We start from the raw sequence: 25,990 nt of genomic DNA on the forward strand, positions 1-25,990 counted from the left end.
CCGCCTGCAGGCCCTGCAGCAGCAGGTCGGCGCCACGGCCCAGGCCACGGGCAACAACGACACGGCCGCCATCGCCACCATCCTCGTCCACGACGGCTTCATGCTCGACACCCGCGTCACCGTCGTCTACTTTGTCATGGGCTGCCTCTTTGTCTACTTTGTCAGTCGCCTGCGCTACAGCTTTAACCTGACCGTCCTCACCCAGCTCTTTGGCCTCATCGCCATCGACATCTTCCTCGTCATCGGCCCGACCCTCACGCGCTGGACCCCTCGCCTGCCCGAGGTTGTGGTGCTGCCTGCCGCCTGTGGCTGCGCCATTGGTATCGCCTGCGCCGTCTTCGTCTCCCCCCAGTCCACCAGCCAGGTCGCCGTCGGCCAGATTGAGGACCTGCTCACTATGCTCAACCACCCCATCCAGACCGGCCGACAGTTTGTGGCCGGCTCGCTCGACTTTGACGCCAACCTCCTCAAGAGGACCAAGCGACGCGCCATTACCCTCTACGCCCAGCTCCAGCCCAACATGGCCTTTCTCCCCCTCGACGTGTCCCGCGGCCAGTGGAGCGCCGACGATGTCAAGGCCGTCTACACAAAGTTTCAGGATGTCTTGGCCGCTACATTTGCCTTGCTCGACTTTCAAGTCGCCCGTGTCACCAGCCAGGACAAAATTGACAAGCTCCGCGATATCATCAACCCGCCCCAGACCGCCTCGTCCGACGACAAGGAAGCCAGGCCCCGCGACCCTCGTCACGCCAAGATACTCCAAAACCCCGAACTAATCAACGCCCTCATCGCCCCCGGAACTGTGGTCGGCTCCGACGACATGCGTGCCGCCTTGCACACGAGCTCCGAGGCTGTCTTGGATGCTACCGCAGATGCCATCAGTCATCTCGTGGAAGCGTTGAGCCTCGTCAACATGAATCGTTGGTTCATGTCCAAATCTGCTCGTACCAGACTCCCTCAAGCGGCCATTGCGGTCAGACAAATCGGCACTAGACTCACCCAGGCCCGCGAGGCTTGCATTGCTGATACGACCAAGGCCGCCATCGACATACACGGCAACTTGTTTGACGAAGACGGTCTTTTCAAGACGGAAATGAAGGACGAAGCAAACAAAGTCGCTGGCCTCGTCATTGCCTTTGTTATCGAAGAACACATCATCGCCACGGCAGCCGCCTACGAAAAACTGACGGCAGAAGTAGCTCAGCTACTCGAGACACGAACCACGAATCAATTCTGGGGTCCCTTGAGGCGACGTCTCGCACGCAGCACCGACCAGGGCACCGACGCCCCCGCCTTGTCTGGCCAGGCCGTCATTGACCCAGACAGAATCCAGACGCAGGCCAGGGAAACAGAGAGACGAATCAAAGTCGTGTCCAAGGGACACGGTATTCCCAAGAAGCGCGGAAACCCGATAGCCAGGACCATTGCGGCAATCTCGAGCTGGCTGACTGCACCCGGCAGTCTCTATGCCCTGCGCGTTGTTGCCGTAACCATTGCTACCGGTATTCCAGCTGTCATTCCCCACACGGCCGGCTTCTACTACCGAGAAAAGGGAATATGGACTCTCGTCACGGCGCAAACCTGCATCCTCATGTACATGTCAGACTTTACGTTTTCCATCATGACTCGCGCTGTCGGAACTGTTTTTGGTGGGCTTTTGGGCCTCGTTATCTGGTATATCTCTGCAGGTACTGGCATAGGTAACCCGTATGGCCTAGCTGCGGCCTTGCCGTTTGGTATCATCCTCTTCATCTGGGCTAGGCTTTGGCTCCCGCAGGCGTATCTGCAAGGTACAGGTCTGGGCGCGTCCACCTTTGCCATGATCATCGGGTACAGCTGGGATATGCACCACCTAAGTACTTATGGCTTGCCTGGCCTTGGTTATCAGACGTTTTGGAGACGGCTGGTGACCGTTCTCATTGGCTTTGCGGCTGCGTTGATCGTGCAGATGCTGCCCAAGCCTCCTTCGGGGACGCACCACGTCGCAAAGACGCTCGCCAACAGCCTGCACACAATTAGCGACCACTATGCGTTGCTCATCTCTCACTGGGGCAGCGGATCAGCCATCGGTGGTGATTACAGCGGCGTGAGAAATGTGATTACCTCGACGGGCCTTGCTGTCGGACAGTCGCTCTCTGCGCTCAATGACCCGATTGCCATGCTCAAGTTTGAGACGACCATGTCGCCATTTGACAAGACGAGCCTCCGCCGAGCGCAGGAGCTCCTGATCCTGATGAATCAGTCCCTTACCAAGGTGATGCTGGCCGGCACCACGCTTCCCATCGAGTACCAGAAGCGCCTGATCAAGACGTCTGGCATTGCCGACGATGCGTGCATCAGCAACATCATGTCGGTTCTTGTGCTTGCCAAGCAGTCGCTGCGCAGCGGCGGGCCGCTCCCAGAACGTCTGCCCACGCCGCTCCTTGCGACATGCTACGGCGACTACTGCGCCAAGCACGGTTTCGTGGAGCTGCGCCGCGAGTACATGGAGAGCGAGGATTTCCGCGCCTACTGCGTTGCGTTGTCCGCTTACCTTACGTTCCTTCATGCTGCGGACGAACTCGTTAGCATGCTCAAGGAGACGGTGGGAGAAAGTCACATTGTGCATGACTGGAGCGAACTCTCTGAGACTGTTTGAAACCACCAAGGTCGAAATCTCAAATATGAGCACCCACCTCGTTTGATGTACAAATATCTACATGTTCTAATTTTCTTTTTTATATTTTGCACACACACATAGCAATGCATGCAGTTTTCTCTGCTCCTGTTCTAAAAACGTTGCGGAGTTATTAGTTACTAACTTACGCATGCCAAGTCTCGACAAAGGATGTGCCAGAGACAGCCTTCGGATATCAGCAAGCCACGATCCGTTTTGCTTGGCGTCGGCAGTTGTCTCGCGATGCCGCATATGAATCAATAAAAGACTCGAGGCAATAGATTGCGACGCAAGCCCTCATCCCGTCGGAAAGTGGCCAATCAGGCCGCTCTATGCGCCAGAAGCGTCAGAGACCCCCTGACCCTCGAGCTGAAGCCCCCATCCCCGCTCGTGTCCAACATTTGTGACGAAGCGAGAAGGAAACTGAAGCCACAAAAGGCAAAAAGGCAAAAGGGCGAAAAGGAGCTAATCTGGAGGGCTAGAACTAAAACCCCCAAAAACAGCCGAGCATGGATACTTGACGCCACAACCTGCGAGGCGGTGTCATGCGCGATCCAGCCCTGCCCGAGCTGAAAGGTCCAGACCCGGCTGCGCCCACATCCCACTGCCCGCCAGACGGGGGGGGGATGAAACCAAAAGACCAAAAGCACCAGAGGCACGGCAAGGCCCGTACCATGTGGTGTTTAGCCTCGCGCCTCTTGTGGCTGAAAGAGGCGCCCGCAGATGGCGGAATTATTGGGTTTTATTTATCTTTATTTTCCAGTTCTGAACTGATAACTACTGGGAGAATAGTCGGGGGGAGCTGGGTGGGCTGAAACCGCCTTGTTAGGTAGGCGTAGCTGAGCCCCATGCGCAAAGAGACAAAGAGATAGAAGCGTCTGCCCTGATTCACCGACGAGATTTTTGATTCTGTCGGCTTGATTTCTTCCAAAACGAGGAAGAATTCGCGACCTTATTACTGACTGTATTCAACTCTCAACTTGGCTCCGTCTTGACAACCACAGCTAGCAAATCCATAAACACACAGGAAGAAAGAGAGAGAAGAAGAAAACACAAAAACGAACAGAAAATGGCCGACGCCATTCACATTGTTAACGGCTTCAGCCTCACCAATCGCTGGCTACTCTACACGTCCTTTATGCTCGCGCCGGCGCAGTTCATCGGCGGCGTCGCCAACAACTGCCCCTCCAACATTGGCTTCCTCGCGTACAACTGGTACACGCAGATCCAGTGGTACCAGGCGTGCCAGGCGCGCGAGCTGCACGCGTTGTCGCTGCTGCCGGTGCACTTCAACTTCATCTACGCCTTTAGCTACCTCGGCGGCATCACCTCGGGCAACATCTTCATGGGCGTCCTGCTCGGCCTCGGCACCGCCGGCGTCATGGTCCTCAACACCGTCTCCGCCTGGGTGTCGTGGGCGACGAGCCAGCCCGAGGGCTTCGGCGTCTACCAGTTCTTCTTCTTTGGCTGGCGCACGCTGAGCCCCGGCTGGCACAAGTTCATCATGGTGTGGATGATTGGCGACTCCCTCATGGCCTTTACGTGCATCGTTGTCGCCATCGGCGTCGCCATCTACGTCGCGCTCAAAGACGAGGATGACCTGCTCGATATCCTCGATGACCAGAGATACATGTCGACCGCGTCGCAGTTCCAGGCGCTGCGCTATCCGGCCATCATCCTCGGCGCCGCCCTGATGCTCGTGTTTGGGTGGCCCGTCATCATGTGGACGGAGCTGATTGTCGCGCGCAACCACATCCACTCCGACACGGACTGGGTCGCCGTCTGGCTGTTTGTCGCACAGGTCGGGACCATGGTGGTGCCGAGCTGCGGCAAGAAGCTGAGCTGCTTCGGGAAGTAAGGCGAGCATAAGGACACGGATAAAGCACAAGCATAATGGGACGAGAGGGGGGCTGTTATTCACCATGGCGACGCGAGTAGTAATGTAGATCTCACGGTGCAGTTTGATATGTTGAAGATGACGCTCATTGAATTTTATATATCCTGGCCTGCAATCTAGTCATTTTCACATCCAATTCTTCCGCCAAAAAACCCGCAATATAAATGACCTCTTTCCCACCGTCGCTAAGGTACCAGCCTCTCGTATATCGGGAGTCCTTGCCTCGACAAGGCATCATGTTTCCAGCCCCATGACTCGAAGCCTTTGTCTCATCGCAATCTCCTGGTGCGTCTGTTGCAGAGAGATTGGCTGAATGACCCGACTGACAAGCTGCAGCATTGAAATAGCGGCCGCATGGGACGTGACAAGTTTCCCATCCAGACGCTCTTGCCGAAAAGTAACACCAGCACTGCGGCCATGCACCGCAGTGTCTCTCCACGCCTGCCGGACTCGATCCGAAAGGTAGGTTGCCCGGGTGCCGCGGCAGACGACCGAGGCCGGGCCGCCGTCGTGCGCCGACGGCTGGTAGCGAAACACCACGGCCCGGCCCTCCTGCCCGTGCCACAGCTCCATGACCCTCAGATTGGGCATGCGGCGCGCGGCGGCGGCCGCGTTCCACAGCAGCCGCTGGATCCTCGGCGAGCCGCCCTGGGGCATATCATCGGTCAGCAGCCGAGACGTCATGGCGAACGAGGTCAGGTTCGGCCAGACACACCCGCTCTCCAGGCTGCTGCGCAGGAAACCCGCGGCCTCGACCAGAAACGAGGCGGAAAACTCTTCGACGCCGAGACTGGCTCGCACAAGTCGTCGGGGTGTCGTGGGCAGGGACCGGAGAGCACGTTGCCGCATCGCGTCCGCGTAGGTTTCGTTGAAGTTCTCAAAGATGACTAGGCTGCGAAGAGCTGGCAGCGATTCGAACAAGAGGTTGCTGTCTGTTGCACGTTAGCAACAAAATTAATCTCTGTCTCGTGAAAGATTTCGCATCACGAGACGCGCCGATGCAAGAAAGCTTGCTTACCTTCATCCGCCCGATATTGGCGGGTTGGGAACCATTCCCTCCAGGGCTCGTAGATGAGTTCCTGGACGTTTGGACAGCACGACAGTATCCTCCCTATAATGCCTGGGCTCCAACGACGTCGATTCTGCTGTCGTATCATGATGGTTGTGATAAGGGGCACTTTTGGCATGTCGTCCCAGAATTCTCTAATATTGGCGGGCAACGGTACTGGGAAAACTTCGCGGAAGCAGCTGTGCAGCTGGTGCCACTCAACAATACGCATCTCGCATCCGGTTTGTCTGACCCATGGAGAATTGTCTCTGAGAATCGCCTCGTGTCGATCGATCCAGGCGGCATCGCCAGCCCTCCAGTAGGGCTCGGATGTGAGGTAGCTGAAGGCGTGCTCCCTGTCACTCGTACAGTGGGCGCTGATGTCGAGCACCAGTCCTTTTCCCTGTCTACGATCGAGCGACCAGGTTTGTAAGTGGCTAAAGAGCCAGCGGATGGTATTTGTAATGATGGCACATTCTTGTCGCGCGGCTGCGAGCGTGGCTGTAAGAAGAAGCACCACCGCTTCGTCGTCGTTCTCAAGGCAGTCACCGCAAATGTACGGCTGCAACTCCAAGGAGAGCCACAGGTTTTGCACGTGGTGTTGATTTCGAGCAGTCATCTTGCCAAACTCGGCGATGCGTGCTGGTGTCACTGTAATGCTCTGAAAGGTGTGAGGCTCAATCAACATTTGGAACTCCCGCGAGACGGTAGCGAGAGCGCCACAAGGCCAATCGTCCTTGGCAACAAGATCAATGATAGTGGTCTTGATTTTCTTGGGAAGGTTGTCCCATGGGAAGTACCGGGATCCAATGGCGGGCTTCTTGGTAGAAGACATGGCTGGGACTGGTGCTGGCGGTTGACAGTGGTTGACAGTAGTTGAAAAGTATAGAGTAACGAAAAGACTTCAATACTCTTTACAAATCGAGAGGTAAGAAGGAGAGAGTGGTAGAAGAGATATAATGAAAAAGTCTTGAACTTCTAGCTCTCTAGAGAACAAAAGGTTGGCATGGAAGATCACTTGTAAGTTTGCCAAAATATAAGTTTCGCGCGTCGCCCGCCAGGAAAGTATATAGCCCGACTCTGGCGTGAAAAAGGCCGCGAACATAAGTACCATTGACACATCACAGGTGAAGTTTAATCGGAAAGTAAGTGTATTGCATATTGGGGTCTCGTTCGGGATGCTCCTACCCCCCTCGCGAAAGTACGTCGTGGCGAATGGCGGCGTCTATCGTGACCAATCAAGCGCCTAGCAAAGGTTATTTAATTTTATACAACAGAAGGACTAGAATTCAGTTTGCACTTTGTCTAGTGAGGTGGGCCGAATAATCTTCTCGCCAGTACCGGTTTTACTTTTCCTACGTGGGACATGAGCCGTCAATGTCATTGAGCATCTCGATTCATGAATGAGCTCGAAGTGTTAGTTGGAAAGTGTGTATAGCGAAACGAGGCGCCTTTCCTCGAAGAGAAGCGATTTGTGGTCAATGAAAGATATCCAAGGGTTTTATAGATAAATATGTACATGCTGAGTGAGTGGTGTTGCTCGCGGCTTAGTTACGATGCGTGGCTGCATGCGGCTTCGGACGAGGCAGTATTGAAAGAAATCGAGGCGGCCAGAAACTGCTGCCAAACTTCAAGTTCATCTTCATCTCGAGGGGCATAGACGAATACATAGTTTAAGGGTAACAAAACACCGCTGAGCATATGTCTTTCAGCCCATCCTTTGGCCGTTGCCGTCTCCGCATCGGCAAGGCTCAGAATAAGATGTGAACTCCCGTCGGGATGGACATGGGCAAACTCGCCTCTTGTCGATTTGGCAAGATATGCAGGCTTCTCGGCAGCTTCGCCAAGCCAAAGAGCTTGATGCTTGGGGCCCTCGAGCTGCGATGGCGCGAGCGTCAGGACCTCGGCCTGTGGAGCGACGGACCCGGCCAAGTCACGTTTCATGGCCTCTATGCGCGACGCGTCGGAATGATGGTTCATTTGTCTCTGGGGCGCCACGTAGGTTGGCACCTCGGGGCGCTCGCCACGGCGGGCCGGCACGTCCTCCAGGTAGGCGGTGCGGCCATGGGGCGCATAGCGACCAAAGATGCGCGGGTCGGCAAAGGGCCGCGAGTCTCTAGTGTCGTGTCGCGCAAGCGGCTGTGCGATTGCTTGCATGGACCAGCCCAGAAAGTTGTACGGGAGCCCGCCAGGACCGAGTGCCAGGAAGCCGCGGTAGGAGCGGACAATGTGGGAAATGATGGGGATGGCTGCGAGGCCGAGGCCGAGGGTGGCGCTGGCGACAAGAGGCCGCCGCTGAAAGAACTGCGTGATGATTTGTTGGCAGCTGGCAAAGAGCCGCGGGTAGGAATAGTCTGCCATGGTGTGTGTATTCGAGGCTGCGGGCTGTGAAAGGACTCAAATGAGACGAGTTTGTGAAGCAGCCGGGGCGCTGGTGGCAGTTGGACAGCCTGATTTAAACGTCTACCCAAATAGTGGCGTGATAATTCGGGGTCAGCAGGGAGATTCTGGGCTGGACATGCCTGGAATGGCACGTCGGGATACAGGGCTGTTTATTGCTCTTTTGAGATGAAGAAGATGGATGGGAGTTGTTGTCTGGGGCTTGATGTGCCGCCAGCCTACGCGCAGTCTCGTACGATGGGCAGGTCATGTCAGCGTTTCAGCCCGCGGGCTGACTGTTCATGGAAACTACAAAGGGGATCGGCGTCTGAAAGTCGTCATCTAGAAATGACTTGACATTGATTCGGTTATCGGATATCGGAGATAGGCACGGCGTGCATCAACTATCGCGTTTCTAGAGTTTGCGCTGAGTGGGTGTTCCCGCTGAGTTGAAGTGGGTGATCGGGAGGATTGAGGATGCACGTGACTTGTTGCACGAGCTATGACCGGTACATTGAACCATGGGCATCGATCGGGAAGAAAATAGCCAAAGTGGAAAGATCAAAAGGACGTGACAAATGAAACATGACTGCGATAATTGGTACTGGGATAATTAGTACCGGAGGAGACCTGTTGAGAACCCGGTCGAGCCTGACGCGAGTCCTTCCTTGTACAGCCGAGTAACAATGGCATTCTAGCTATGTACGGGCATAGGAATTTGGAAATAAATGCCAAAATACGCAATGATGAATCGTGAGTAGCTCTTTGCCAAACCAGATGCGACGCAGATTTAGGAGAGCTTCAGTACATTGTGGCAACGACGGACATGCGCGAGATGGCTTCTTATTCGGCTTCTTCATCAACCAGGCCGGGAATGGTCGGCCACTCTAGTGTCCACCGCTTACCATTATCTTGTTCTGATTGGCCAAAGACGTCCCGACTCGCGGTTTTCTCACCAAATTACTCCATAATTCTTCCCCGTCACCAAACGGCTGGCTTCCTGAACCCGACCACCACCTACCTACACGTGCAATCCGCATCGCCCGTCGACACATCTCCCCTCTCCCGTCTACATCCTCGTCCCTTCCTCCGGTAGTCTATGCAGTCAGGCCATTGATCTTTGCGACACACAATGGCTTCTTTACTGAGGAGATTGGCCTCCCGGCCTGCAGCGGTGCGTCTTGCCCTTCAACCTGCCCTCACGATAACCTCGGCTAGGTCGCTCTCGCCACCACCGCGAGCGCGGCCCTGTTTCGAGCCATTGCGCTTCGCAGCGCGCCGCAGTCAATTCATCTACAGGATGCATTTAATTTGCCGACCGCCCAATGCCTCGTTACTGATGTGCTTTCGGCTTCTAGTTCTCGCAGGCGCAAGCTAGAGCCTTTTCTACCACACGCCCGGCTGGTGAGTAGCTGTCCAGAAAGGAACACAACCACAACAACAATATGCTGACGGTCCAATTCTACAGCTCGCGTCATTGCCAACGGACCTCTGCGCGCCAAGGAAGCTTCTCCTTTCGTTAGCAACAAGTACCCCGTCATCGTGCGTATACCCGAAAACAGGCCCTCGATCGCTCTGCGCCGGCATAAATGATTAACCCCCCAAACAGGACCACGAGTACGATGCCATCGTTGTTGGAGCTGGCGGCGCCGGTCTCCGTGCCGCCTTTGGTCTTGCCGAGGCTGGTTTCAACACTGCCTGCATCTCCAAGCTGTTCCCTACGCGTTCGCACACCGTCGCCGCTCAGGGTGGTATTAATGCCGCCCTTGGCAACATGCACGAGGATGACTGGAGATGGCACATGTACGACACCGTCAAGGGCTCGGACTGGCTCGGTGATCAGGACGCCATCCACTACATGACCCGTGAGGCTCCCGCCTCCATCATCGAGCTTGAGCACTACGGCTGCCCCTTCTCCCGTACCGACGAGGGCAAAATGTGAGTTTCCCAACCCCAATTGCGCCTCTCCCCATTGCGTCAAGCTAACACAACTCCCAATCCAGCTACCAGCGTGCGTTCGGTGGTCAGTCGCAAAAGTTCGGCAAGGGTGGCCAGGCCTACCGATGCTGCGCCGCTGCTGATCGTACCGGTCACGCCCTTCTCCACACCCTCTACGGCCAGTCCCTCGCTCACAACACCAACTACTTCATCGAATACTTTGCTCTCGACCTGATCATGCAGGATGGCGAATGTCGCGGTGTTCTCGCCTACAACCAGGAGGACGGAACCCTCCACCGATTCCTTGCCAACAACACTGTCCTTGCCACGGGCGGATACGGACGTGCCTACTTCAGCTGCACGTCAGCCCACACTTGCACTGGTGATGGTATGGCTATGGCTGCTCGCGCTGGTCTTCCCAACCAGGATCTCGAGTTCGTTCAGTTCCACCCTACTGGTATTTACGGTGCTGGCTGCCTCATCACCGAGGGTGCTCGTGGTGAGGGTGGTTACCTCCTCAACTCCGAGGGTGAGCGTTTCATGGAGCGCTACGCCCCTACCGCCAAGGATCTTGCCTCTCGTGACGTCGTCTCTCGTTCCATGACCATGGAAATCCGTGACGGCCGTGGTGTCGGTGCTGAGAAGGACCACATCTACCTCCAGCTCAGCCATCTGCCCGCTGAAATTCTCGCTGAGCGTCTGCCCGGTATCTCTGAGACTGCCGGTATCTTTGCTGGTGTCGATGTCCGCAAGCAGCCCATTCCCGTTCTTCCTACCGTCCACTACAACATGGGTGGTATCCCCACCCGCTACACTGGTGAGGTCATTACTGTTGACGCCCAGGGCCAGGACCAGGTTGTCCCCGGTCTGTTCGCTTGCGGTGAAGCCGCTTCCGTTTCTGTCCACGGTGCCAACCGTCTCGGCGCCAACTCTCTTCTCGATCTCGTCGTTTTTGGCCGTGCCGTTTCGCACACGATCCGTGACAACTTCACGCCGGGTGCCAAGCTCAAGCCCCTTGCTGCCGATGCTGGTGCTGAACACATTGAGGTTCTTGACCAGGTCCGCAATGCTGATGGCCACAGGACTACTGCTGAGATTCGTCTTGCTATGCAGAAGGCTATGCAGACTGAGGTTTCCGTCTTCCGTACTCAGGAGTCCCTGGATGAGGGTGTGCGCAAGATGAACGAGATTGACGCCACCTACAAGGACGTTGGTATCAAGGACCGCAGCATGATCTGGAACTCGGATCTCGTGGAGACCCTGGAGCTCCGTAACTTGCTTACTTGCGCGTATGTTGACCCCCTACCATATATGAAGGTACCCCTTTCCCTGTCCGGAACTTGGCTAACATGATTTCTTTCTAGTATCCAAACCGCCACTTCTGCCGCCGCCCGCAAGGAGTCCCGTGGTGCCCACGCCCGCGAGGACTACCCCGATCGCGATGACAAGGAATGGATGAAGCACACGCTGTCCTTCCAAAAGACGCCCCACGGCAAGGTCGACCTGAGCTACCGTCGCGTCATCTCCACGACGCTGGACGAGGCCGAGTGCAAGCCCGTTCCTCCCTTCAAGCGTGTATACTAAAGAAACAAAAAAGTGCATCTGGCAGAGCGCCAGGCCGAGGAGTGAGGGCTGGCTTGGAACCTCAAAGTAGTGGCGAGCGGTCCCGCTTTGATTCCAGTATTTCGCGTGTTGTAGTTATAGGTTGTTAGACGGAGTTATTACTCTTATTACGCGTTTTGATGCTCCAAATGGATATTTACTTTGTTCTTGGACCGTTCGCTTTTTTTTTGTGCGAGAATGAGTGTCTCGTTTCACACGACAGAGAAACTAAGGCCGTGTTATATGTACACTCTAGGTAGCTCGACATTGTGTCCACAAATATATACTCAAAAAGAAACAATGCTCGTAAGCCTGGTATAAATAACAAGATGAAAAGAAAATAATGACGAAAGATTTCTCACTGCTTGTAAGAAATCTGGATGGGCACTGTGGTGCTGCTGTCCCAGTCATGCGCATTCGCCTCATCTCCAAAGATCCGGAGCGCTTTGACGCGCACCTTGTACGTGCCTGCGCCGGCATAGGAACCGTTGGCCAGCTGGCCGTCCCAATCGAAGCCAAAGCCATCGCCGCGCGTGACCATGGAATACTCCCCCCCCGCCAACGTGCCCACCACGTCGCCCGACGGATCCGCGACAATCTCGGCCGTCATCTTCTTGGTGCCCAGCGCGAGGAGGACCACGATCCGCGCCAAGTCGTCGCTGGAGGCGGCCGCGCCGTCCTTGGGGAACACGAACTGGGTGTTGGCGGCGACGGGTTTGCGGTCCGGGTCGGTCGAGCGCGCCACGGCGGTGCCGCCAGCCGGCAGCGTCGTCGCGTTTCGAAGGGACCCGGCCAGGCCCTGGTACGGTATCGACACGGTGGACGAGTCGTTGCCGCGGACGGACAGGAAGCCGGACCAGAGCAGCAGTCGCCTGGTGTCGATGGCGGTGGGCGGTGGCGCGGCCGTCACGCGAAAGGTGTGGTTCTGCCCGGCCGCGAGGGTGAATTGGATCACAGTGGCGCTGAGAACGCCTGTAGCGTTAGTCTGGTCGTTGGGGAACGCGGACGGGTACGAGCTGTTCCTGGCGAGCACGTAGAGGGAGACGGCGGGGCGCACGAAGATGTGGTAGCCGACGGTGGCGTTGCCGGCGTTTGTGACGGTGACATTGTACATTGGTCGCATGTGGTCGGTGTCGTTGAACGACAGGCTCGAGGGCGCGATGCGCGTGGTGCTGCGGAACGCGTTCATGGCCTGCACGAGGCCGGCGCCCTGCTGCGCGGCCGGCGCCAGTACAGGACGGCTTTGCGAGCCGTCGCTGAAGTTGAGAGGCTTGGCACTGGCGGCCAGAAGCTGCTGCATGCGCTCCGGCTTGATCGGTCCCAGGGCTTGGATGAGCAGGGCCATGACCCCGGCCACCATGGGCGCCGCCATGGACGTGCCCGAGGACTTGCCATATTTGCCGCCTGGCAGCGTCGACAGGATATCCAGGCCCGGCCCCGCAAACTGGGGTTTAAACTCCATGTCCATCGTCGGCCCCCAGGACGAAAATGCGCTGGGCGTGCCTCCAGTGCCGTCCTTGCCCTCCAGATCCACGGAGCCAATCGAATTTACGCTATCGCCGTTCGACGACGCCGAGGGATAGAACGCGCCTTTGCTGCCCTCGTTGCTCGCGGCGACGGCCACGACGATCCCCTTGTCCCGCGCCAGCTTGCTCAGCAGGTAGGCGAAGCCGTCATCGGACCAGCCGTATGTGCCGCCGACGGAGCAGCTGAGGACCTGGACGCCATCTTCAGCAGCGCGGGCAGCGGCGGCCATGAGGATGTCGGTACGGGTGCCGCCGGAGCAGCCAAAGACCTTGTACATGCCAAAGGTGACGCCAGGCGCGACACCGGTGAAGCCCTGGTCGTTGGCGTCGGCGACGAGGATGCCCGAAACGTGCGTGCCGTGCGTGCCGCAGTCCATGGGGTCGTCGTCGGGTTTGGGCTCGTTGCTGTCGTTGCCGTAGGCGTCGCCGACAAAGTCGTAGCCAAATGAGACCTTGCAGCCGGTACCAAAACAGCCACCGAGAGCAGGGTGCTTGTAGTCGACCTGTATAAAGAGGATGATGATGAGTGTGAGTGAAGGCAAGTGTTTTGGGACCTTTGTCTTTGTGTGTGGGGTTATGACTTACACCGGAGTCAATGGCCGCTACTTTGACACCCTTGCCGTCGAAGCCAAGAGCACGGAGCTGGTCAACCTGCATCATGACGTGAGGGGTGTATGTGTCGTCACGGGCACGGCGAGCAAAGGGCGCCGCTAGAGTGGCATTTAAGACGGGTCTGTCATAGGCGTACACGGGCCATATATTCTTGGCCGCGCTGGCCTCGCTGGCCGTGCTGGACATGCCATAGGCGGCGCTTCGGGCTTCGATGCTGTCATTAACCTGAATGGACACGCCCTTGAAATGAGCAAAGTTGAAGTGGGCACGAACATGGTCCAGATGCGTGCCCATGGCAGCCACGACGCTCGCCGAATTCTATGAAATAATGGTGAGTAAAGGATGTTTCCAATAGCATGAAACAAGGGCTTCGTACATGGCCATCTTGATACTCGACGATGTAGGCGCCAGGGATCCTCCTTCTGCTGGCTTTGCAAGGCGCCAGGAAAGTCGCCACGATAGAGAGGCCGGCGAGAAGCGGTCGCGCTGACCAAGCTACCATAATTGGCCGAGTGTTGTCGGAGGCTCTCAGAAAACACGAAGCAGCAAGTACAATGTGGCACCGGTAACGATGAATAGAATAAGAACTGGCAACAAAAGTTTCAGGCAAAAAGAGAAAAGGGGGGTTCTGAATCATCGTTGTCGTCTTATACATTGTTGGTCAGAGACAAAGAGCATGGCCATGTAACTACAACGGCTTCACCACAACCAGCCCGTCTTCTATCCTGGTGAGACAGGCGGCTAGGGCACGTCGCGCAATACGTCGTCAACGGCCCGCGAGCCGGTAGGATAAAGGCCCAAGAGGGCGGAAAGAGGCGGCACATGGTCGCATCTTGTAAGCGATGCCAAGTTGATTCCAGTAATAAGAATGAATGGTGCTGTCGTTGGGTTGGTTGGACGAGAGGGGTGGTGGCATCGCGGTGCCTTCCTTTTTTATAATTTAGCGCTCACATGGCACGGACCACACTCGGGTTGGCGCACTGGCCTTGAATGATAATAAGAATGATAATAAGAATGATAATAATATGTAACATTTCCCACAAACCAATCCTGCTGTTTTGTTCCTATCGCAGTGAAATCATGTATTCTGCTACAACATCGTCTGTTGGTCGCCGTTGGTCGACGGCGGGTCAGTGGAGCCTCCTCCAAACAGACAGAGTAAGGCTACCGTTTCTTGTCGTCAACCGTCCATCCTCATCATCGCAGCTTCATCAACTCCCCCGGGAGTATCCCAGCACACCGCCTTTACATAGATCATGACGACCTCAACCGACGGGCAGCCTCTTCCGTCCCTCCTCGACCTCATCACCAAAGTCGACAAGTGAGAACCTCAGCTAGCCACATCCATCCCCCCATCACCCCCCATTCTAACCAACACACATCGCCAGTCTCCCTCTCGACTTTTCCCCTACCAACTGCAGCCCCTACTACCGGTTCCTCGTCGCACCTGACCCCCGCCCCCATGGCTTCATCCACCCGACCACCGTCTCCCGCCTCCCGTGGCCACCGGCCTTCGCCATCGCCCACGCCGCCGCCACCGTCACCCTAGCCGCGCCCACGGCCGCCCTCGCCAACGCCGCGCTCCAGGACGCCGTCGACGCCGCCCTCGCCTGCGGCCGCTTCCCCACCCTCAACGGCCTGCACAGCGAGCCCTTTCGCATCCCTGGCGTCCGCAACGCCGCCTACCCGGACCAGCCGTCCCTGCTCCGCGTTGAGCGCTTCGCCGCCGCGCTCTTCGGCATCAACACGCGCGGCGCCCACCTCACCGCCTACGTGCGGGATTCCACCACTGGCGCCGTCGCCGGCGTCTGGGTCGCCCGCCGCAGCGCCTCGCTCTACACCTACCCAGGTATGCTCGACAGCGCCGTCGCCGGTGGCGTCAAGGCCGATGACGACCCGCTCGACTGCATGCTCGCCGAGTCCGAGGAGGAGGCTCGCTTGCTGCCCGCCATCGTCGCCCCGCGGCTCCGGCCCGCCGGCGTTGTCACCCTCGCGAACCGAAACCCGCGCACCGCGTTGGTCCACGGCGAGATTCTCTACGTCTACGACCTGGATCTCTCGCCGCCAGCTGCCGGCGACGACGCGGCCGCGCTGGGTTTGGTGCCGCTGCCGGGCGATGACGGCGAGGTGGACGAGTTTATGCTCATGGACTGGCAAGAGGTGGTGCGGCGCATGCGCGCGGGCGAGTTCAAGCCCAACGTATGCGCCGTCATGATTGACTTTTTCATCCGTCATGGCTTGGTTACGCCTGAGACGGAAGACCAATACGTAGAGATATGCAGCAGGCTACGCAGGAAGCTGCCCATGCCCACCAATGCGTTTGAATCCTGACAATAGATACGGCCTCAACAGGCGGTACAATTGTTGGAGCGTGAACAGCCACATACCAAACATCATCCATCTAAGTGCACGTGGTTGGGACCTCGAATGCTGCTATCTTCAAAGCGTAAAATCTATTCACGCAGCCTCGAGGGCTGCGTCACCATTGCAATCAGCAACGAATTATAATCTTGCTAAGAGAAGAATGACACTGACTTCACTTCTCATATCAATCCAAACGGAGAATCACACGCGTCAAAATGCAAAAAAAAAAAAACAAAAAGAACAAGGGAAAAAATAAAAACGCCAATGCGCCTGCGAGGCCGATTGCCTCCCCCCGGCTCCTTTGAAGTAAACATCCCTCGCGGGAATCCAGTGACGCCTCAACGGCCGTCCCTCTAGAGGCCACCCAATCTTTCTGGTCTAGAAATAAACCAGTTGCTTGCCACCAGCGAGGGGGCTTGGGAAACAAAAAGAAGTCAACTTTGTTGCCTGTGCAACGACGAAAGGATTAAGCAAAAAATAAGAAAGATGCCAGAACTTTTCTTCTCTGCGACTGAAACCCGTATGCAATCACATTCCTCATCACGTAGTCATACTCGTACATTGTGGCACGCTTTGCGTTCACTGCATCTGGAAAATCATTCTTCTTCCGAGTCTGAGTCGTCGCTTGAGTCTGCAAGCCTCGGCTCCATGGTGAATCCGCCAGGGCCGACAGCATCAGGCCCATCACCGCCATCTTTGTACATCTGTCGTAGAGCTGTGAGCTGTGCGATTCTTGCCTCCTGCTCCTGTGCGCTCATAGGCTTGTTCTTCTTGGGTTTGCCGGCCGTTGTCTTGGACTTGGACGGCCGGGCCGGCTCGGGTGCAGCAGGCGCCGAGTGCCCAGAGTCCTTAGCGAAGCCTGGCAGAACCTTTTTGCACAGCTCCCAGAGCTTTAGCAGAGCGTCATTGCTGAGCTGGTCAATGTCCAGCTCCAGCTCGCCATCATTATTCTCGTTCTGGCCAGTGTCTTTTTTAATTATGTCAATCGCGCGGTCTAGATGCGGGTATTCCAGGTCGTTGATAGCGTTGGCAATATGGTCCTTATCAGAGGCTGTCAAGCTCTTCTTGGCCGCGCCCTTCTTACCGCCGCCCGCCTTCTTGCCCGGGACGGCGCCCGTGGATTTTCGTCCACCGGCGCTCTTGCCCTTGGGCGCTTTAGCCTTTTTCGCGCTCTTGTCATTCTTGGGCTGGCCGTCACCGGCGCTAGCCACAGCCTTAATAAGAGCCTGCTGTACCATGTCGACAATGCCTTTTTGAATGTCAATCATCGACTGGTTGGCGCCGGGAACGAACATGGCATGCAATTTCTTCGTCTCCTCATCCAATTTGGCCTGCAGCTCCTGCATCTCTTTCGAATTGTCTTCGGCAGAGGCACCGTCATCAATATCCTCCTCATCGTCCTCCTCATCACTGACATCGGCCGAGGTAGGTGCATTTGCCTTGGCAAACTTGGCCAGCCAAGCATCTTTGGTCTTCATCTGTGAAGTATAGACAGCTTCCAGCTCCGCGGCTGTCTGGGAGACAGGATTTCCTTGGCTAGGAGGGCCATTGAAGCTGTAGCAGTTCTCAAACACGAGCCGTATATGCTTGTCAAAGTCCTTCAAGTTGGCAAAGTCACCGGCAGAAAGCATCGCCGAAACTTTGCCCAGGTCCATAGGCTTTTTGATGATGGAATAATAGTCCGGAATATTCAGACCCTCCGCATCCACAGGCTCGAGGAACCACGTGTTCAGCTGCTCGTATTTGGGGTGCATTACTTCCCCAAGGACCTCCATGGCGAACTGAAGCTCGGGCTTAAGCTTCTTCCGTGAAGGCTTGGTTGTGTAGTCAATATCCTTAGGCTTAGGCGCGCGAACTGTGCGCTTTGGACGATCAGCCTCGGTGGCAGCCGAGCCGCGGCGATCGCCGGCAGCCGATTTGGCATCTGCGTCCGTTGAGGGACTACCTCGGGGTCCGGTAGACGTGCGGCGAGATGCGGGGGCTTCGGCAATGGCAACGATGCGAGATTCACGAATAGGCTTGGCCTTTGGAATAGCCTTGGGCTTCGGGGGTTCTTCGGCGGGTGCAGCGAGAAGCTCTTCCCAAAGAGCTTTGACGACATTGAAAGCAGCAAATGTGACATCATGAGTCGGACCATTGAAAGTAAGGGCATTGAGGTAGATGAGGGACGCCTTGTTCTTGAACTCTCCAAAGGTGACATAAGCGCCTTCTCCCTCGCGCACGTTGCGGTCGATTTCGGAGAGGTCCATAGGCGTCTCAACCTTGGCCAAGTAAGCTTCACGCAGCTGTGGCCAGAGCTTAATGACAGCGTCGCGGAAGTTTCCGCCTCCCTTGGTCTTCTTCAGTCTGCCGATTGTCTTGCGAACTTCACGGCGCTGAAAGGCACTGAAAGGTCTGCCGTTGGCTTCCGGATCGTTCCAGTTCGGTAGCGTATCCAGGCCCGGGGCGTTCTCAGCAGCGGCAGCGGCCTCATCAGGAGCAGCAGCAGGCTCGGTTACGGCTGTATCTTGGTCGAAACGATCAGCCATCGGCTTGTCCTCTTCAGGCTCAGTTCTGGCACGCTTCGCAGCAGGCTCCTCTGCTGCATCGTCGTCTTCGCGCTCACGAGCGACCTTAACGGCCGGTGCATCGCTCATATCAACTTCGACCGACTCAGTGATAGGGGACGTGGCGGGCTGGGTTTCTATGTTGAGCTGCGACAGGCTAGCGGGTTGAAGATCAACCTCAGATGTTGGGAGTGTAGCACTATTCTGCGTTTGAAGAGCTGTAGGCAGCACAGAAGCTTGAGTGGTGGTGGTAGAGTCTTCCGGGGCATCCTCCATCTTGACATCTTCCAGCTCTTGGATTTTGGCGGGTTCGGCGGTAGGTGTCTTTTCGTTGGCAATAGAGGTAGAGCTGGGTTCAACTGGAGCTGGTTCAGCCGAATGGTTTGGCTTTCCAACTACAGTAGGCTCGTCCATCTTTGTGTCTTCAGTCTCAGAGCTTGGTACAGGCTTAACCCCCTCCTTTGGTCCCTCGATTCCCTCCTTGACTTCCTCCAGAGCTAGCTCCTGTTTATCCTCATTGGAAGGTTTTGGCGCGCTCGCTACAGCAGGCCCAGGGGGCGTTTTATCGGCAGGCTTGTCGCTGTTCTCGCGAACAGGTACTGCTGTTATCTCTATTGACGACAGCGCAGTGGGCTCTTCTTCGACCTGCTGCGTGGGCAACTCAGAGGAAGTGGTCTCTTGCGAAGCGGGCTTCTCATTCGACAACTCAACAGGGTGAGAAATGCCGTTGGTGCCGTCATGTTCCGAAGAAGCAGCGCTTCCGTTGACGGCTGGCACGGCTGTAGAAGAGGCAGGCGCGACGGGAACGGCGGGAGCGGTGGCGGAAGGTTCGGACGAGAGTGGCTCAGTAGGTTTTGTGAGGATGTCGGCGGCGGCAAGACTATGCGCAGGAGACTGGATGAGCAAAATGAACGAGACAATTCTTTGGCGCGTGAAAGCGCCATCTCAATCAAAACAGGTGCACTTACCCGTTGCTATCAACATTTTGTTCCGACTGCGACGGAGAGGGCAGCGGCTTGGTCTCCGAAGCAGGCGCGCTGGCTGGCGCTGGGGCGTCGGATTTGGGCCACTCCATAGCGATGATTTGCGGCGGAGGCGCGTTATGTAGATTGCGCTGTGTGTGTATGCAACTCAACAGGGCCGGCGCAGCATTAAATAGACAAGGTGGCGAGAGCGATGAAAGGCAACTTCACGAGAAGATGTGGGTACTGAAGCGCGCCGTGCACGGGGCGGTGTTGCTGTGAGAAGCAGTGGCGCAAACGGATCGCGAAAGTGAGGGAGCTGCAGACAACAACGTAACCTCAGGCACCGTAACGAACAGAACAGAATCCCACCGCGCAGGGCGATTTAATGTTAAGCGCGGATGCGATCTGCAAGCTGGCGCGCGATGCCGTGATGTTATGATGCGATCTTGCGAATGCGACCGTGTAGAATCGTGTAGAGGCGAGGCTGGCGCAAACGCGGTACTGGGACGGGATGCGAAAACCGGGTCGTGTGATTCGAGAAGTCGGATGCGACAGATGAGATAGAGGCGTAGAGGAAAATTAATAAATGAAAATTGCAAGGCGGTGGGTGAGATGGATGCTGTACAGGTCCAGAGAGCAGAATGCGCCGGGGCGCAAAAGCAGAGAGGTACCTGGAGGGGGGCTGAAGGCCGAGTCGGGGAGGGTCTGGAAGGGAAAGCGCGTGCACGTCGGTCTTTTTTTGCCAGCCGGACGCGCGCTGGTATTTATGAGAGAACAAGTTCCTTTGGTGGGACGACCTGGATATGCCTATACCGGGGTCCTGTGAAAGGGCTGGTAAATGCTGGGGGAGTGCGCGAGGCGTGAAGCATGGAAAAAATTTACTTGGCCGAGTAGCCCGAAGAGGCTAGATGTGGCTAGATGTGGCTGAGACCACGTCTAGCGTCTCCATGGCAATAGCTTATTGGCTGAATCTCCATAGCACCCCATATTCGGAGGCTTGCCTTACAAGCCCAGCCTGCTGTGGCTGGGGAGCTCCGAGACTCAATTATTGGAGCTTGAGCTCTGAAGCTCCAACTAGATGGACCGTACCTAGCACTAAAGTTACCTATATACAATACCTTAGTAGTTATTAGGTACCTAGGCTTTTGTTCATCCTCCATCTTCTTATCGACATCATCTATCCACGTCCATCAATCTCTCCCCCGCGATTTCATCTTGAATAGACCGAGGTAGCCACCGCACTACCTAGGTACCTCATGACGACCTACATCTACACTGCCACGATTGGCAACTAATAGGGAGCAGTGTGCAACCTCGCCTGCCGTGCCGTGCCACTACGTCCGCCGCGTCTTGGTGTTTGCCGATTGCTCACCATGGTGCCACGTCTCGATACAGCAGATCGGATCACATAACCAGATAAGATGCCTCGTGCCGCTGGGCGACACAAAGATGGAGCTGGGCTATGTTAGGACCCCAAACCTTCCAGAACAGCACTGTTATTCCGTACTGCGCGACCCTCTGCAACCCAATGTCGTCTATTAGTTGCCCAGGTAAGAAGCTTTGCGCCTACTGTCTGTCAACCATCATGCGCCGAGCCTCATACTACCTCCACCCACTGCTGTCTCCTGCCGCGATCCCGTCCCCGAACTGAGCAACCCGCCCCCCGAATGCCCAAGCGTGAAGCAGCCAATTAATGAGTCCCCGACACAAAGAAACAGAAGCACTAGTTGCTGGCCAAGGGTGGTGGATCGCGGACCGTGGACCGCGTCGTATTGTGGACCGCGTCTGCTTCCTGCCGGCTTGCTCTGCCTGGCCACTTTGACCATATCGTTCAAACGGGGTCCGGACTAGGGGTGCCATAAATTACCGCACGCCACCCTTTTGAACCACAACCTGTGGCGCAAACAGCCAGACGCCCTGTCAGGTGACTGCGACGAAAACGGAACTGACGTATTCGCCAGCACGCAGGCCAGTTAAACACGCCCTTGCACAGTCAATCTTGTAAGAAATTGGAATAAATGCCATTGAATTCAACAACAGTAAATCGAGGTAGGCCGCATACATGGCGGCTCGCAGTTGCAGCCACGCACAAAAACAGTTACCCCTCACGTGACTTTGCTAATGTGCTCCATTGAATGATGAGAGCTGGCTGATAAGATAAGAGAGATGCTTAGGTAAGGTCGATTTTCCTGGCTGTCGACTTCGGGCATCTTTGACCAACCGGCCCGCCTAAAAAAAAAAGTTCACAGACGACTTGGAAATTTTCCAAACTGCGAGCGACTGTACATCGCGGTCTGCAAATCGCCTGTCTCACAAAATTCTTATCATCCCTTGATTGTATCAGACTCCCTAAACACGCGCTAATAGGGGCTGACTCCTGCTCTTCTCTCCAATATTCATAGCGGCGGGCAACTTTTCCGTCGCCTCGTGCCTCATGCCCATGTCAACCAAACGCAAAGCTCCAGCGAAGCTGGTAGCGCCAGTGGCTAAAAAGAGCGCCAACATTTCCTCGAAGAACACAATTGACGAGTTACATACTTCCGTCGCTGGCACAGATACCCTGCAGGGCTCAAATATCGAGACGATAGAAATCTCTTCCGACGCAGAGAGCGAGTACGCCTCGGACGAAGAAGATTCCGTGGAGCAAGTAAACGGCACCAATGAAACAACGCAGGCCCCCAACGACAACAAAATCAAGAGCAGTTCCACAGCCGCCGCAGACGACAGTAATGACGCCGGCTCAGATGCCGAGGGGGGCTCCCCGACGTTTGGCGAGCTCCTGCGCGGCAACGAGACCATTGACGTCTCCAGCCTGCTTCAGCAAGCCGTTACCAGCACTGCCGTGCAACCTTCACGCACCGCCATCGCACCGCCGTCCCTCCAGTCCCTCACCACCGTCCTCACGCAAGCGCTCAAGACCGACGACACGGATCTGCTCGAATCGTGCCTGCACACGACCGACCTCATCACCATCCGAAACACCATAGAGCGCATCGACAGCAGCCTTGCCGGCATTCTCCTAAACAAGCTGGCCGCCCGCCTGCACCGACGGCCAGGCCGGGCCGGCAACCTGATGATATGGGTCAAGTGGACGCTCATTGCCCATGGCGGCGCTCTGTCATCTCAGCCCAAGGTCGTCCAGAGCCTCAACGGCCTGCAAAAGGTGCTCGCCGAACGCGCGAAAGGCCTCAACAGCTTGCTCGCACTGAAGGGCAAACTCGACCTACTCGAAGGCCAGATGGAGCTCCGTCGCAAGATGAAGCGAGGTACGTCGTCTGGGAAGCACGGCGGTGGTGACAGCGATGCCGAGGATGAGTCTGACGACAACGTCATCTGGGTCGAGGGCGAGACGCGGGATAGTGCTCCCGTCAAAGACCTAGCGGACGATGAGGATACGTACATGGCCAACGGCGTTATCCCCGACTCGGACGGCGACGACGACGATTCAGACGTTGAAGAGGATGATGCCGACGATGGTGTGGAGGAGTCTCTGGACGAAGATGAGGTGGACCACGACGACGTGGACGAGTCTATGGGCGAGGACGAAGAGAGTGATGCAGAGCCCGCGCCGCCTTCCAAGCTACAAAAAGTCGTCGGCTTCTTCTCAAAGCACAAGTGAAAAAAATTGCAACAAGCATAAAAAAAAAGAAAACAAGAGATGGAAAAAGTAAGCAGAATGCAAAAAGGCAAACGAAAGACTTGATTGGAAGCAGGGCAAAAGGTCTCATCATGATTTCAGACGACGGGGGGAGGGCACCAACGATCTGCGGACTGGCTAGATGGCAAAGGGAAGGAAACACATTTTTCTGATATGTATTGGCAAAGCATCCGTTTTTATTGTACCATGTCGGAGAGGGAAGTGTTTGAGACTATAATACGCTGTCACCCGTTTTATCCCACATATTTACCGGCGTTGGTTAGAAAAGAATATACATTTGACTTGGTCTTATTTATTGCACAATGGGGAGTGTCGTCCACTGTCTTGCACAGGTTCATTACGCGGGCTACATATGAGAATGTGATATAAGGCAAATATGCTCACCTTGCTAACATGTACGGCCATAGCCGAGTGAAAAATCTGGATCCCGTCTGATCTCCGAACGACAAACGCTTGAGCGCCAGATTAGTAGTTGGCTCGGTGACGACCAGCGAACACCGGGTGTTGTACATTTTTATATTTCTATGTTCCTCGGTTAGGAACTTCTTGAGTTTTTTACCTTTCAATACAGTAGTCAATTCGGTAATTTTTACTATTCTCGGTCGTGGTTATGTGTAACGGGTATGTTTCATGTCGTTTACTCTACTGTGTATGCGTCACGACAACGAATGTGAGTCATATATCCAAACGTTTCAGAAGGGAAGAAAGAACATCCTCGTGTAATAAAATTAAATAGAGATATAATGCGCGCCCTGGAAAGAAAACGACAAAACAATGGCAACGAATGTAAACAAGACAACAACGCCTACTCCATATGAATATGGAAGTTCTAAGCGTTCCAGAAACCTGGCAAATCTCCGCGCTAGCCCATGCAAAGAAAATATGCAAATAACGTGCGCTGATGAAGGTGATAGGGACCGTGAAACAATATATGTATATATATATATTGGATGATGAAATCGCCGGATGATCGAGGGTATAATGATGCAGATGATGCAGAAAGCCACGGAGGAAGACACAGTTTCCTGTCACTTCTTTCCAGGCTCCGTTTAATACTACTGAGCACATTGTGTTAGATTGCCCAGCTGCCACGTCGTTCATGCACGCCCCACGCCAGAGGATTCAGATTGTCGAGGTCCGGGTGCTGCCGCGCCCACTCGACAATGTACACGCGCAGCGCCTTCCAGCGCGGGCAGCGCGCCTCTTCGGGGGTGTCGTCGAGGCTCATCTCGAGCATGTGACCCTTGGCTAGCTGCTTGTCGTCATCACGGCCCAGATCCTCGACACTGACGCGGCTAATCCTGGCGAGCTCCTCGTCAAAGGAGCGCGCCATGGCCGGGTACCCGAGCGAGAGGTAGTTGTAGACTTGTGTGACAAACTCGTCGCCAAACTCGACCGCAATTTTGTCGTCGCGCTCGGCGCGCACCTTTTCCTGCTGCAGGCGCTCGTCGAGCCCGTGGAGCATGTGCAGGCCCTTGGGGGCGCGGCTGCGGAGTCGGTGCTCGGCCGTCCCCGCGCACGTCCCGGGCAAGCTGCCGGGCGACTCCGCGGCCGCCGCGTCCCAGAGTGACGCGGGCTCGTCGCTCACCGCCAGGACGCAGTCGACTTCGTGCGCAAACAATTCTTTGGGGGTGCCGGGTGTCCGGGGCGTCGCCATCATTGCTGGGGGATGCAGCTCCGCCGGGACAAGGTAGCCGCCGGTGGATTCCGACCTGCAGCAGTAGCCCCTCCACAGGCCACTTTTGCCCGACAAGTCCCGATTATGTTTTGCATTCTGTGAAAGCACAAACGAGTGGTCCGTCTCGAGCTTTGTTTGCTTGGGCGAAGGGCACTTGCGAAAGTTGAGCTCCTTTCCCAGCATCGGAGGCGACGCAAACTTGCGGATGCGCTGGAGCTGCGCAGCTTCGGGCCGGATGCCGAGGGCAGCAAAGGGGCGGCCGAAGGGATCGTGATGATGTCGGATGCCAGACGCATTGGCCGGTAGATGCTGCGGCGGCGGCTGTTTTTGTAGCGGTTGATGTTGTAGGTGGTGTTGTGCACGAGGTTGAGATCGGTCGGGGGTTGTCGATTCGGGGGCGGGGCCCCGTAATACATGTAGGGCTTCGTTTTCCTTTTTAGCGGCTGCCCATTTCCTTGCCTCGGCCTGCTCACTTGCAGAATCTCGTCTGTCTCCGAGCGAAGCACGTCGGCTTGTGGTCCACAATGCGTCGGGTGGTACCGTTAGGTCCATTTTGTCCAGTTCCGAATCAGATGTCATATCCAGGTCCTCAAACATCCTGCTTGCCTCCTCAGCATCTTCCCTCTCATGAACCAACTTTTCCGCGTGCTCCTGCATGTGCCTCTGCCACCAATTTAGATCAAGGCTCGACGTCTTCCTTCGCAACCGACGCCTACCACGATCGTCTTCCGCTGGGCTCCTACCCGGGGACTCCTCACTGCTTGAACCATCGCGGAAATAAAAATGGGCGACGCCACCCTCACGAGCATGACTGTTGGGAAAGGCAGCGAGAGCGTCTTCTTGGATCTGCCTCTCGGCCTCCTTTGCAGCGAGTTCGAGTAGATATTCCTTGACCTCTTCCTCCTCGGTTTCTCTCCGGGTCGGCTGCTTCCGCTGCAGCGTCTCCTCCTCGGCTATCGGGCCATCATGCCGCTTCTTTGACTTGGCCTTTGCGGTATAGATGTGATTGGTATATGGGGTGATGTCGGTCTTGTCGGTAGGGCGTGTTGCAGGACCGGCATCTCCGACACGGTGACTTCTTCGTGATGTTTCAATCAACTGGGGGGCGAAGCGTCGCCTTA

General features: G+C 56.0%; 10 protein-coding genes across 10 annotated transcripts in view; 5 read left to right on the top strand and 5 right to left on the bottom strand.

The window, feature by feature from the left end:
* Positions 1 to 2,638, top strand: part of CCM_02362 (uncharacterized protein) — a gene marked incomplete at both ends in the record, with an annotated part of 3,902 nt that extends 1,264 nt beyond the window's left edge. The window contains one exon of the mRNA XM_006667514.1: positions 11 to 2,638. Within this exon, the coding sequence (XP_006667577.1) occupies positions 11 to 2,638 (2,628 nt within the window). The remainder of the gene's footprint in view (positions 1 to 10) is intronic.
* A 1,087-nt stretch (positions 2,639 to 3,725) lies between these two features.
* CCM_02363 (uncharacterized protein) lies at positions 3,726 to 4,514 on the top strand (the record flags this gene model as incomplete). Its single annotated transcript, XM_006667515.1, has 1 exon — positions 3,726 to 4,514. One exon carries the CDS (start codon positions 3,726 to 3,728, stop codon positions 4,512 to 4,514), a length of 789 nt encoding a protein of 262 aa, XP_006667578.1.
* Positions 4,515 to 4,787: 273 nt separating this feature from the next.
* CCM_02364 (uncharacterized protein) lies at positions 4,788 to 6,436 on the bottom strand (the record flags this gene model as incomplete). Its single annotated transcript, XM_006667516.1, has 2 exons — positions 4,788 to 5,485; positions 5,572 to 6,436. The coding sequence occupies 2 exons, from the start codon at positions 6,434 to 6,436 to the stop codon at positions 4,788 to 4,790; spliced, it is 1,563 nt and encodes a 520-aa protein (XP_006667579.1).
* Positions 6,437 to 7,152: 716 nt separating this feature from the next.
* On the bottom strand, positions 7,153 to 7,962 carry CCM_02365 (uncharacterized protein; the record flags this gene model as incomplete). The annotated part of the gene is made up of 1 exon (XM_006667517.1): positions 7,153 to 7,962. One exon carries the CDS (start codon positions 7,960 to 7,962, stop codon positions 7,153 to 7,155), a length of 810 nt encoding a protein of 269 aa, XP_006667580.1.
* Positions 7,963 to 8,680: 718 nt separating this feature from the next.
* On the top strand, positions 8,681 to 11,502 carry CCM_02366 (succinate dehydrogenase flavoprotein subunit; the record flags this gene model as incomplete). The annotated part of the gene is made up of 8 exons (XM_006667518.1): positions 8,681 to 8,733; positions 8,758 to 9,072; positions 9,133 to 9,154; positions 9,339 to 9,384; positions 9,449 to 9,522; positions 9,590 to 9,918; positions 9,984 to 11,207; positions 11,283 to 11,502. 8 exons carry the CDS (start codon positions 8,681 to 8,683, stop codon positions 11,500 to 11,502), a joined length of 2,283 nt encoding a protein of 760 aa, XP_006667581.1.
* A 376-nt stretch (positions 11,503 to 11,878) lies between these two features.
* On the bottom strand, positions 11,879 to 14,313 carry CCM_02367 (subtilisin, putative; the record flags this gene model as incomplete). The annotated part of the gene is made up of 3 exons (XM_006667519.1): positions 11,879 to 13,549; positions 13,632 to 13,976; positions 14,035 to 14,313. The coding sequence occupies 3 exons, from the start codon at positions 14,311 to 14,313 to the stop codon at positions 11,879 to 11,881; spliced, it is 2,295 nt and encodes a 764-aa protein (XP_006667582.1).
* Positions 14,314 to 14,914: 601 nt separating this feature from the next.
* CCM_02368 (thiamine pyrophosphokinase-related protein) lies at positions 14,915 to 15,989 on the top strand (the record flags this gene model as incomplete). Its single annotated transcript, XM_006667520.1, has 2 exons — positions 14,915 to 14,979; positions 15,047 to 15,989. 2 exons carry the CDS (start codon positions 14,915 to 14,917, stop codon positions 15,987 to 15,989), a joined length of 1,008 nt encoding a protein of 335 aa, XP_006667583.1.
* Positions 15,990 to 16,618: 629 nt separating this feature from the next.
* CCM_02369 (transcription regulator BDF1, putative) lies at positions 16,619 to 19,643 on the bottom strand (the record flags this gene model as incomplete). The annotated part of the gene is made up of 2 exons (XM_006667521.1): positions 16,619 to 19,448; positions 19,537 to 19,643. 2 exons carry the CDS (start codon positions 19,641 to 19,643, stop codon positions 16,619 to 16,621), a joined length of 2,937 nt encoding a protein of 978 aa, XP_006667584.1.
* A 2,324-nt stretch (positions 19,644 to 21,967) lies between these two features.
* Positions 21,968 to 23,152, top strand: CCM_02370 (uncharacterized protein; the record flags this gene model as incomplete). The annotated part of the gene is made up of 1 exon (XM_006667522.1): positions 21,968 to 23,152. The coding sequence occupies one exon, from the start codon at positions 21,968 to 21,970 to the stop codon at positions 23,150 to 23,152; it is 1,185 nt and encodes a 394-aa protein (XP_006667585.1).
* Positions 23,153 to 24,263: 1,111 nt separating this feature from the next.
* Positions 24,264 to 25,421, bottom strand: CCM_02371 (uncharacterized protein; the record flags this gene model as incomplete). The annotated part of the gene is made up of 2 exons (XM_006667523.1): positions 24,264 to 25,190; positions 25,410 to 25,421. The coding sequence occupies 2 exons, from the start codon at positions 25,419 to 25,421 to the stop codon at positions 24,264 to 24,266; spliced, it is 939 nt and encodes a 312-aa protein (XP_006667586.1).
* Between the last annotated feature and the right edge of the window lie 569 nt (positions 25,422 to 25,990).

The sequence above is a fragment of the Cordyceps militaris genome, assembly GCF_000225605.1.
Source record: "Cordyceps militaris CM01 unplaced genomic scaffold CCM_S00002, whole genome shotgun sequence".
In the NCBI taxonomy this organism is placed as follows: domain Eukaryota; kingdom Fungi; phylum Ascomycota; class Sordariomycetes; order Hypocreales; family Cordycipitaceae; genus Cordyceps; species Cordyceps militaris.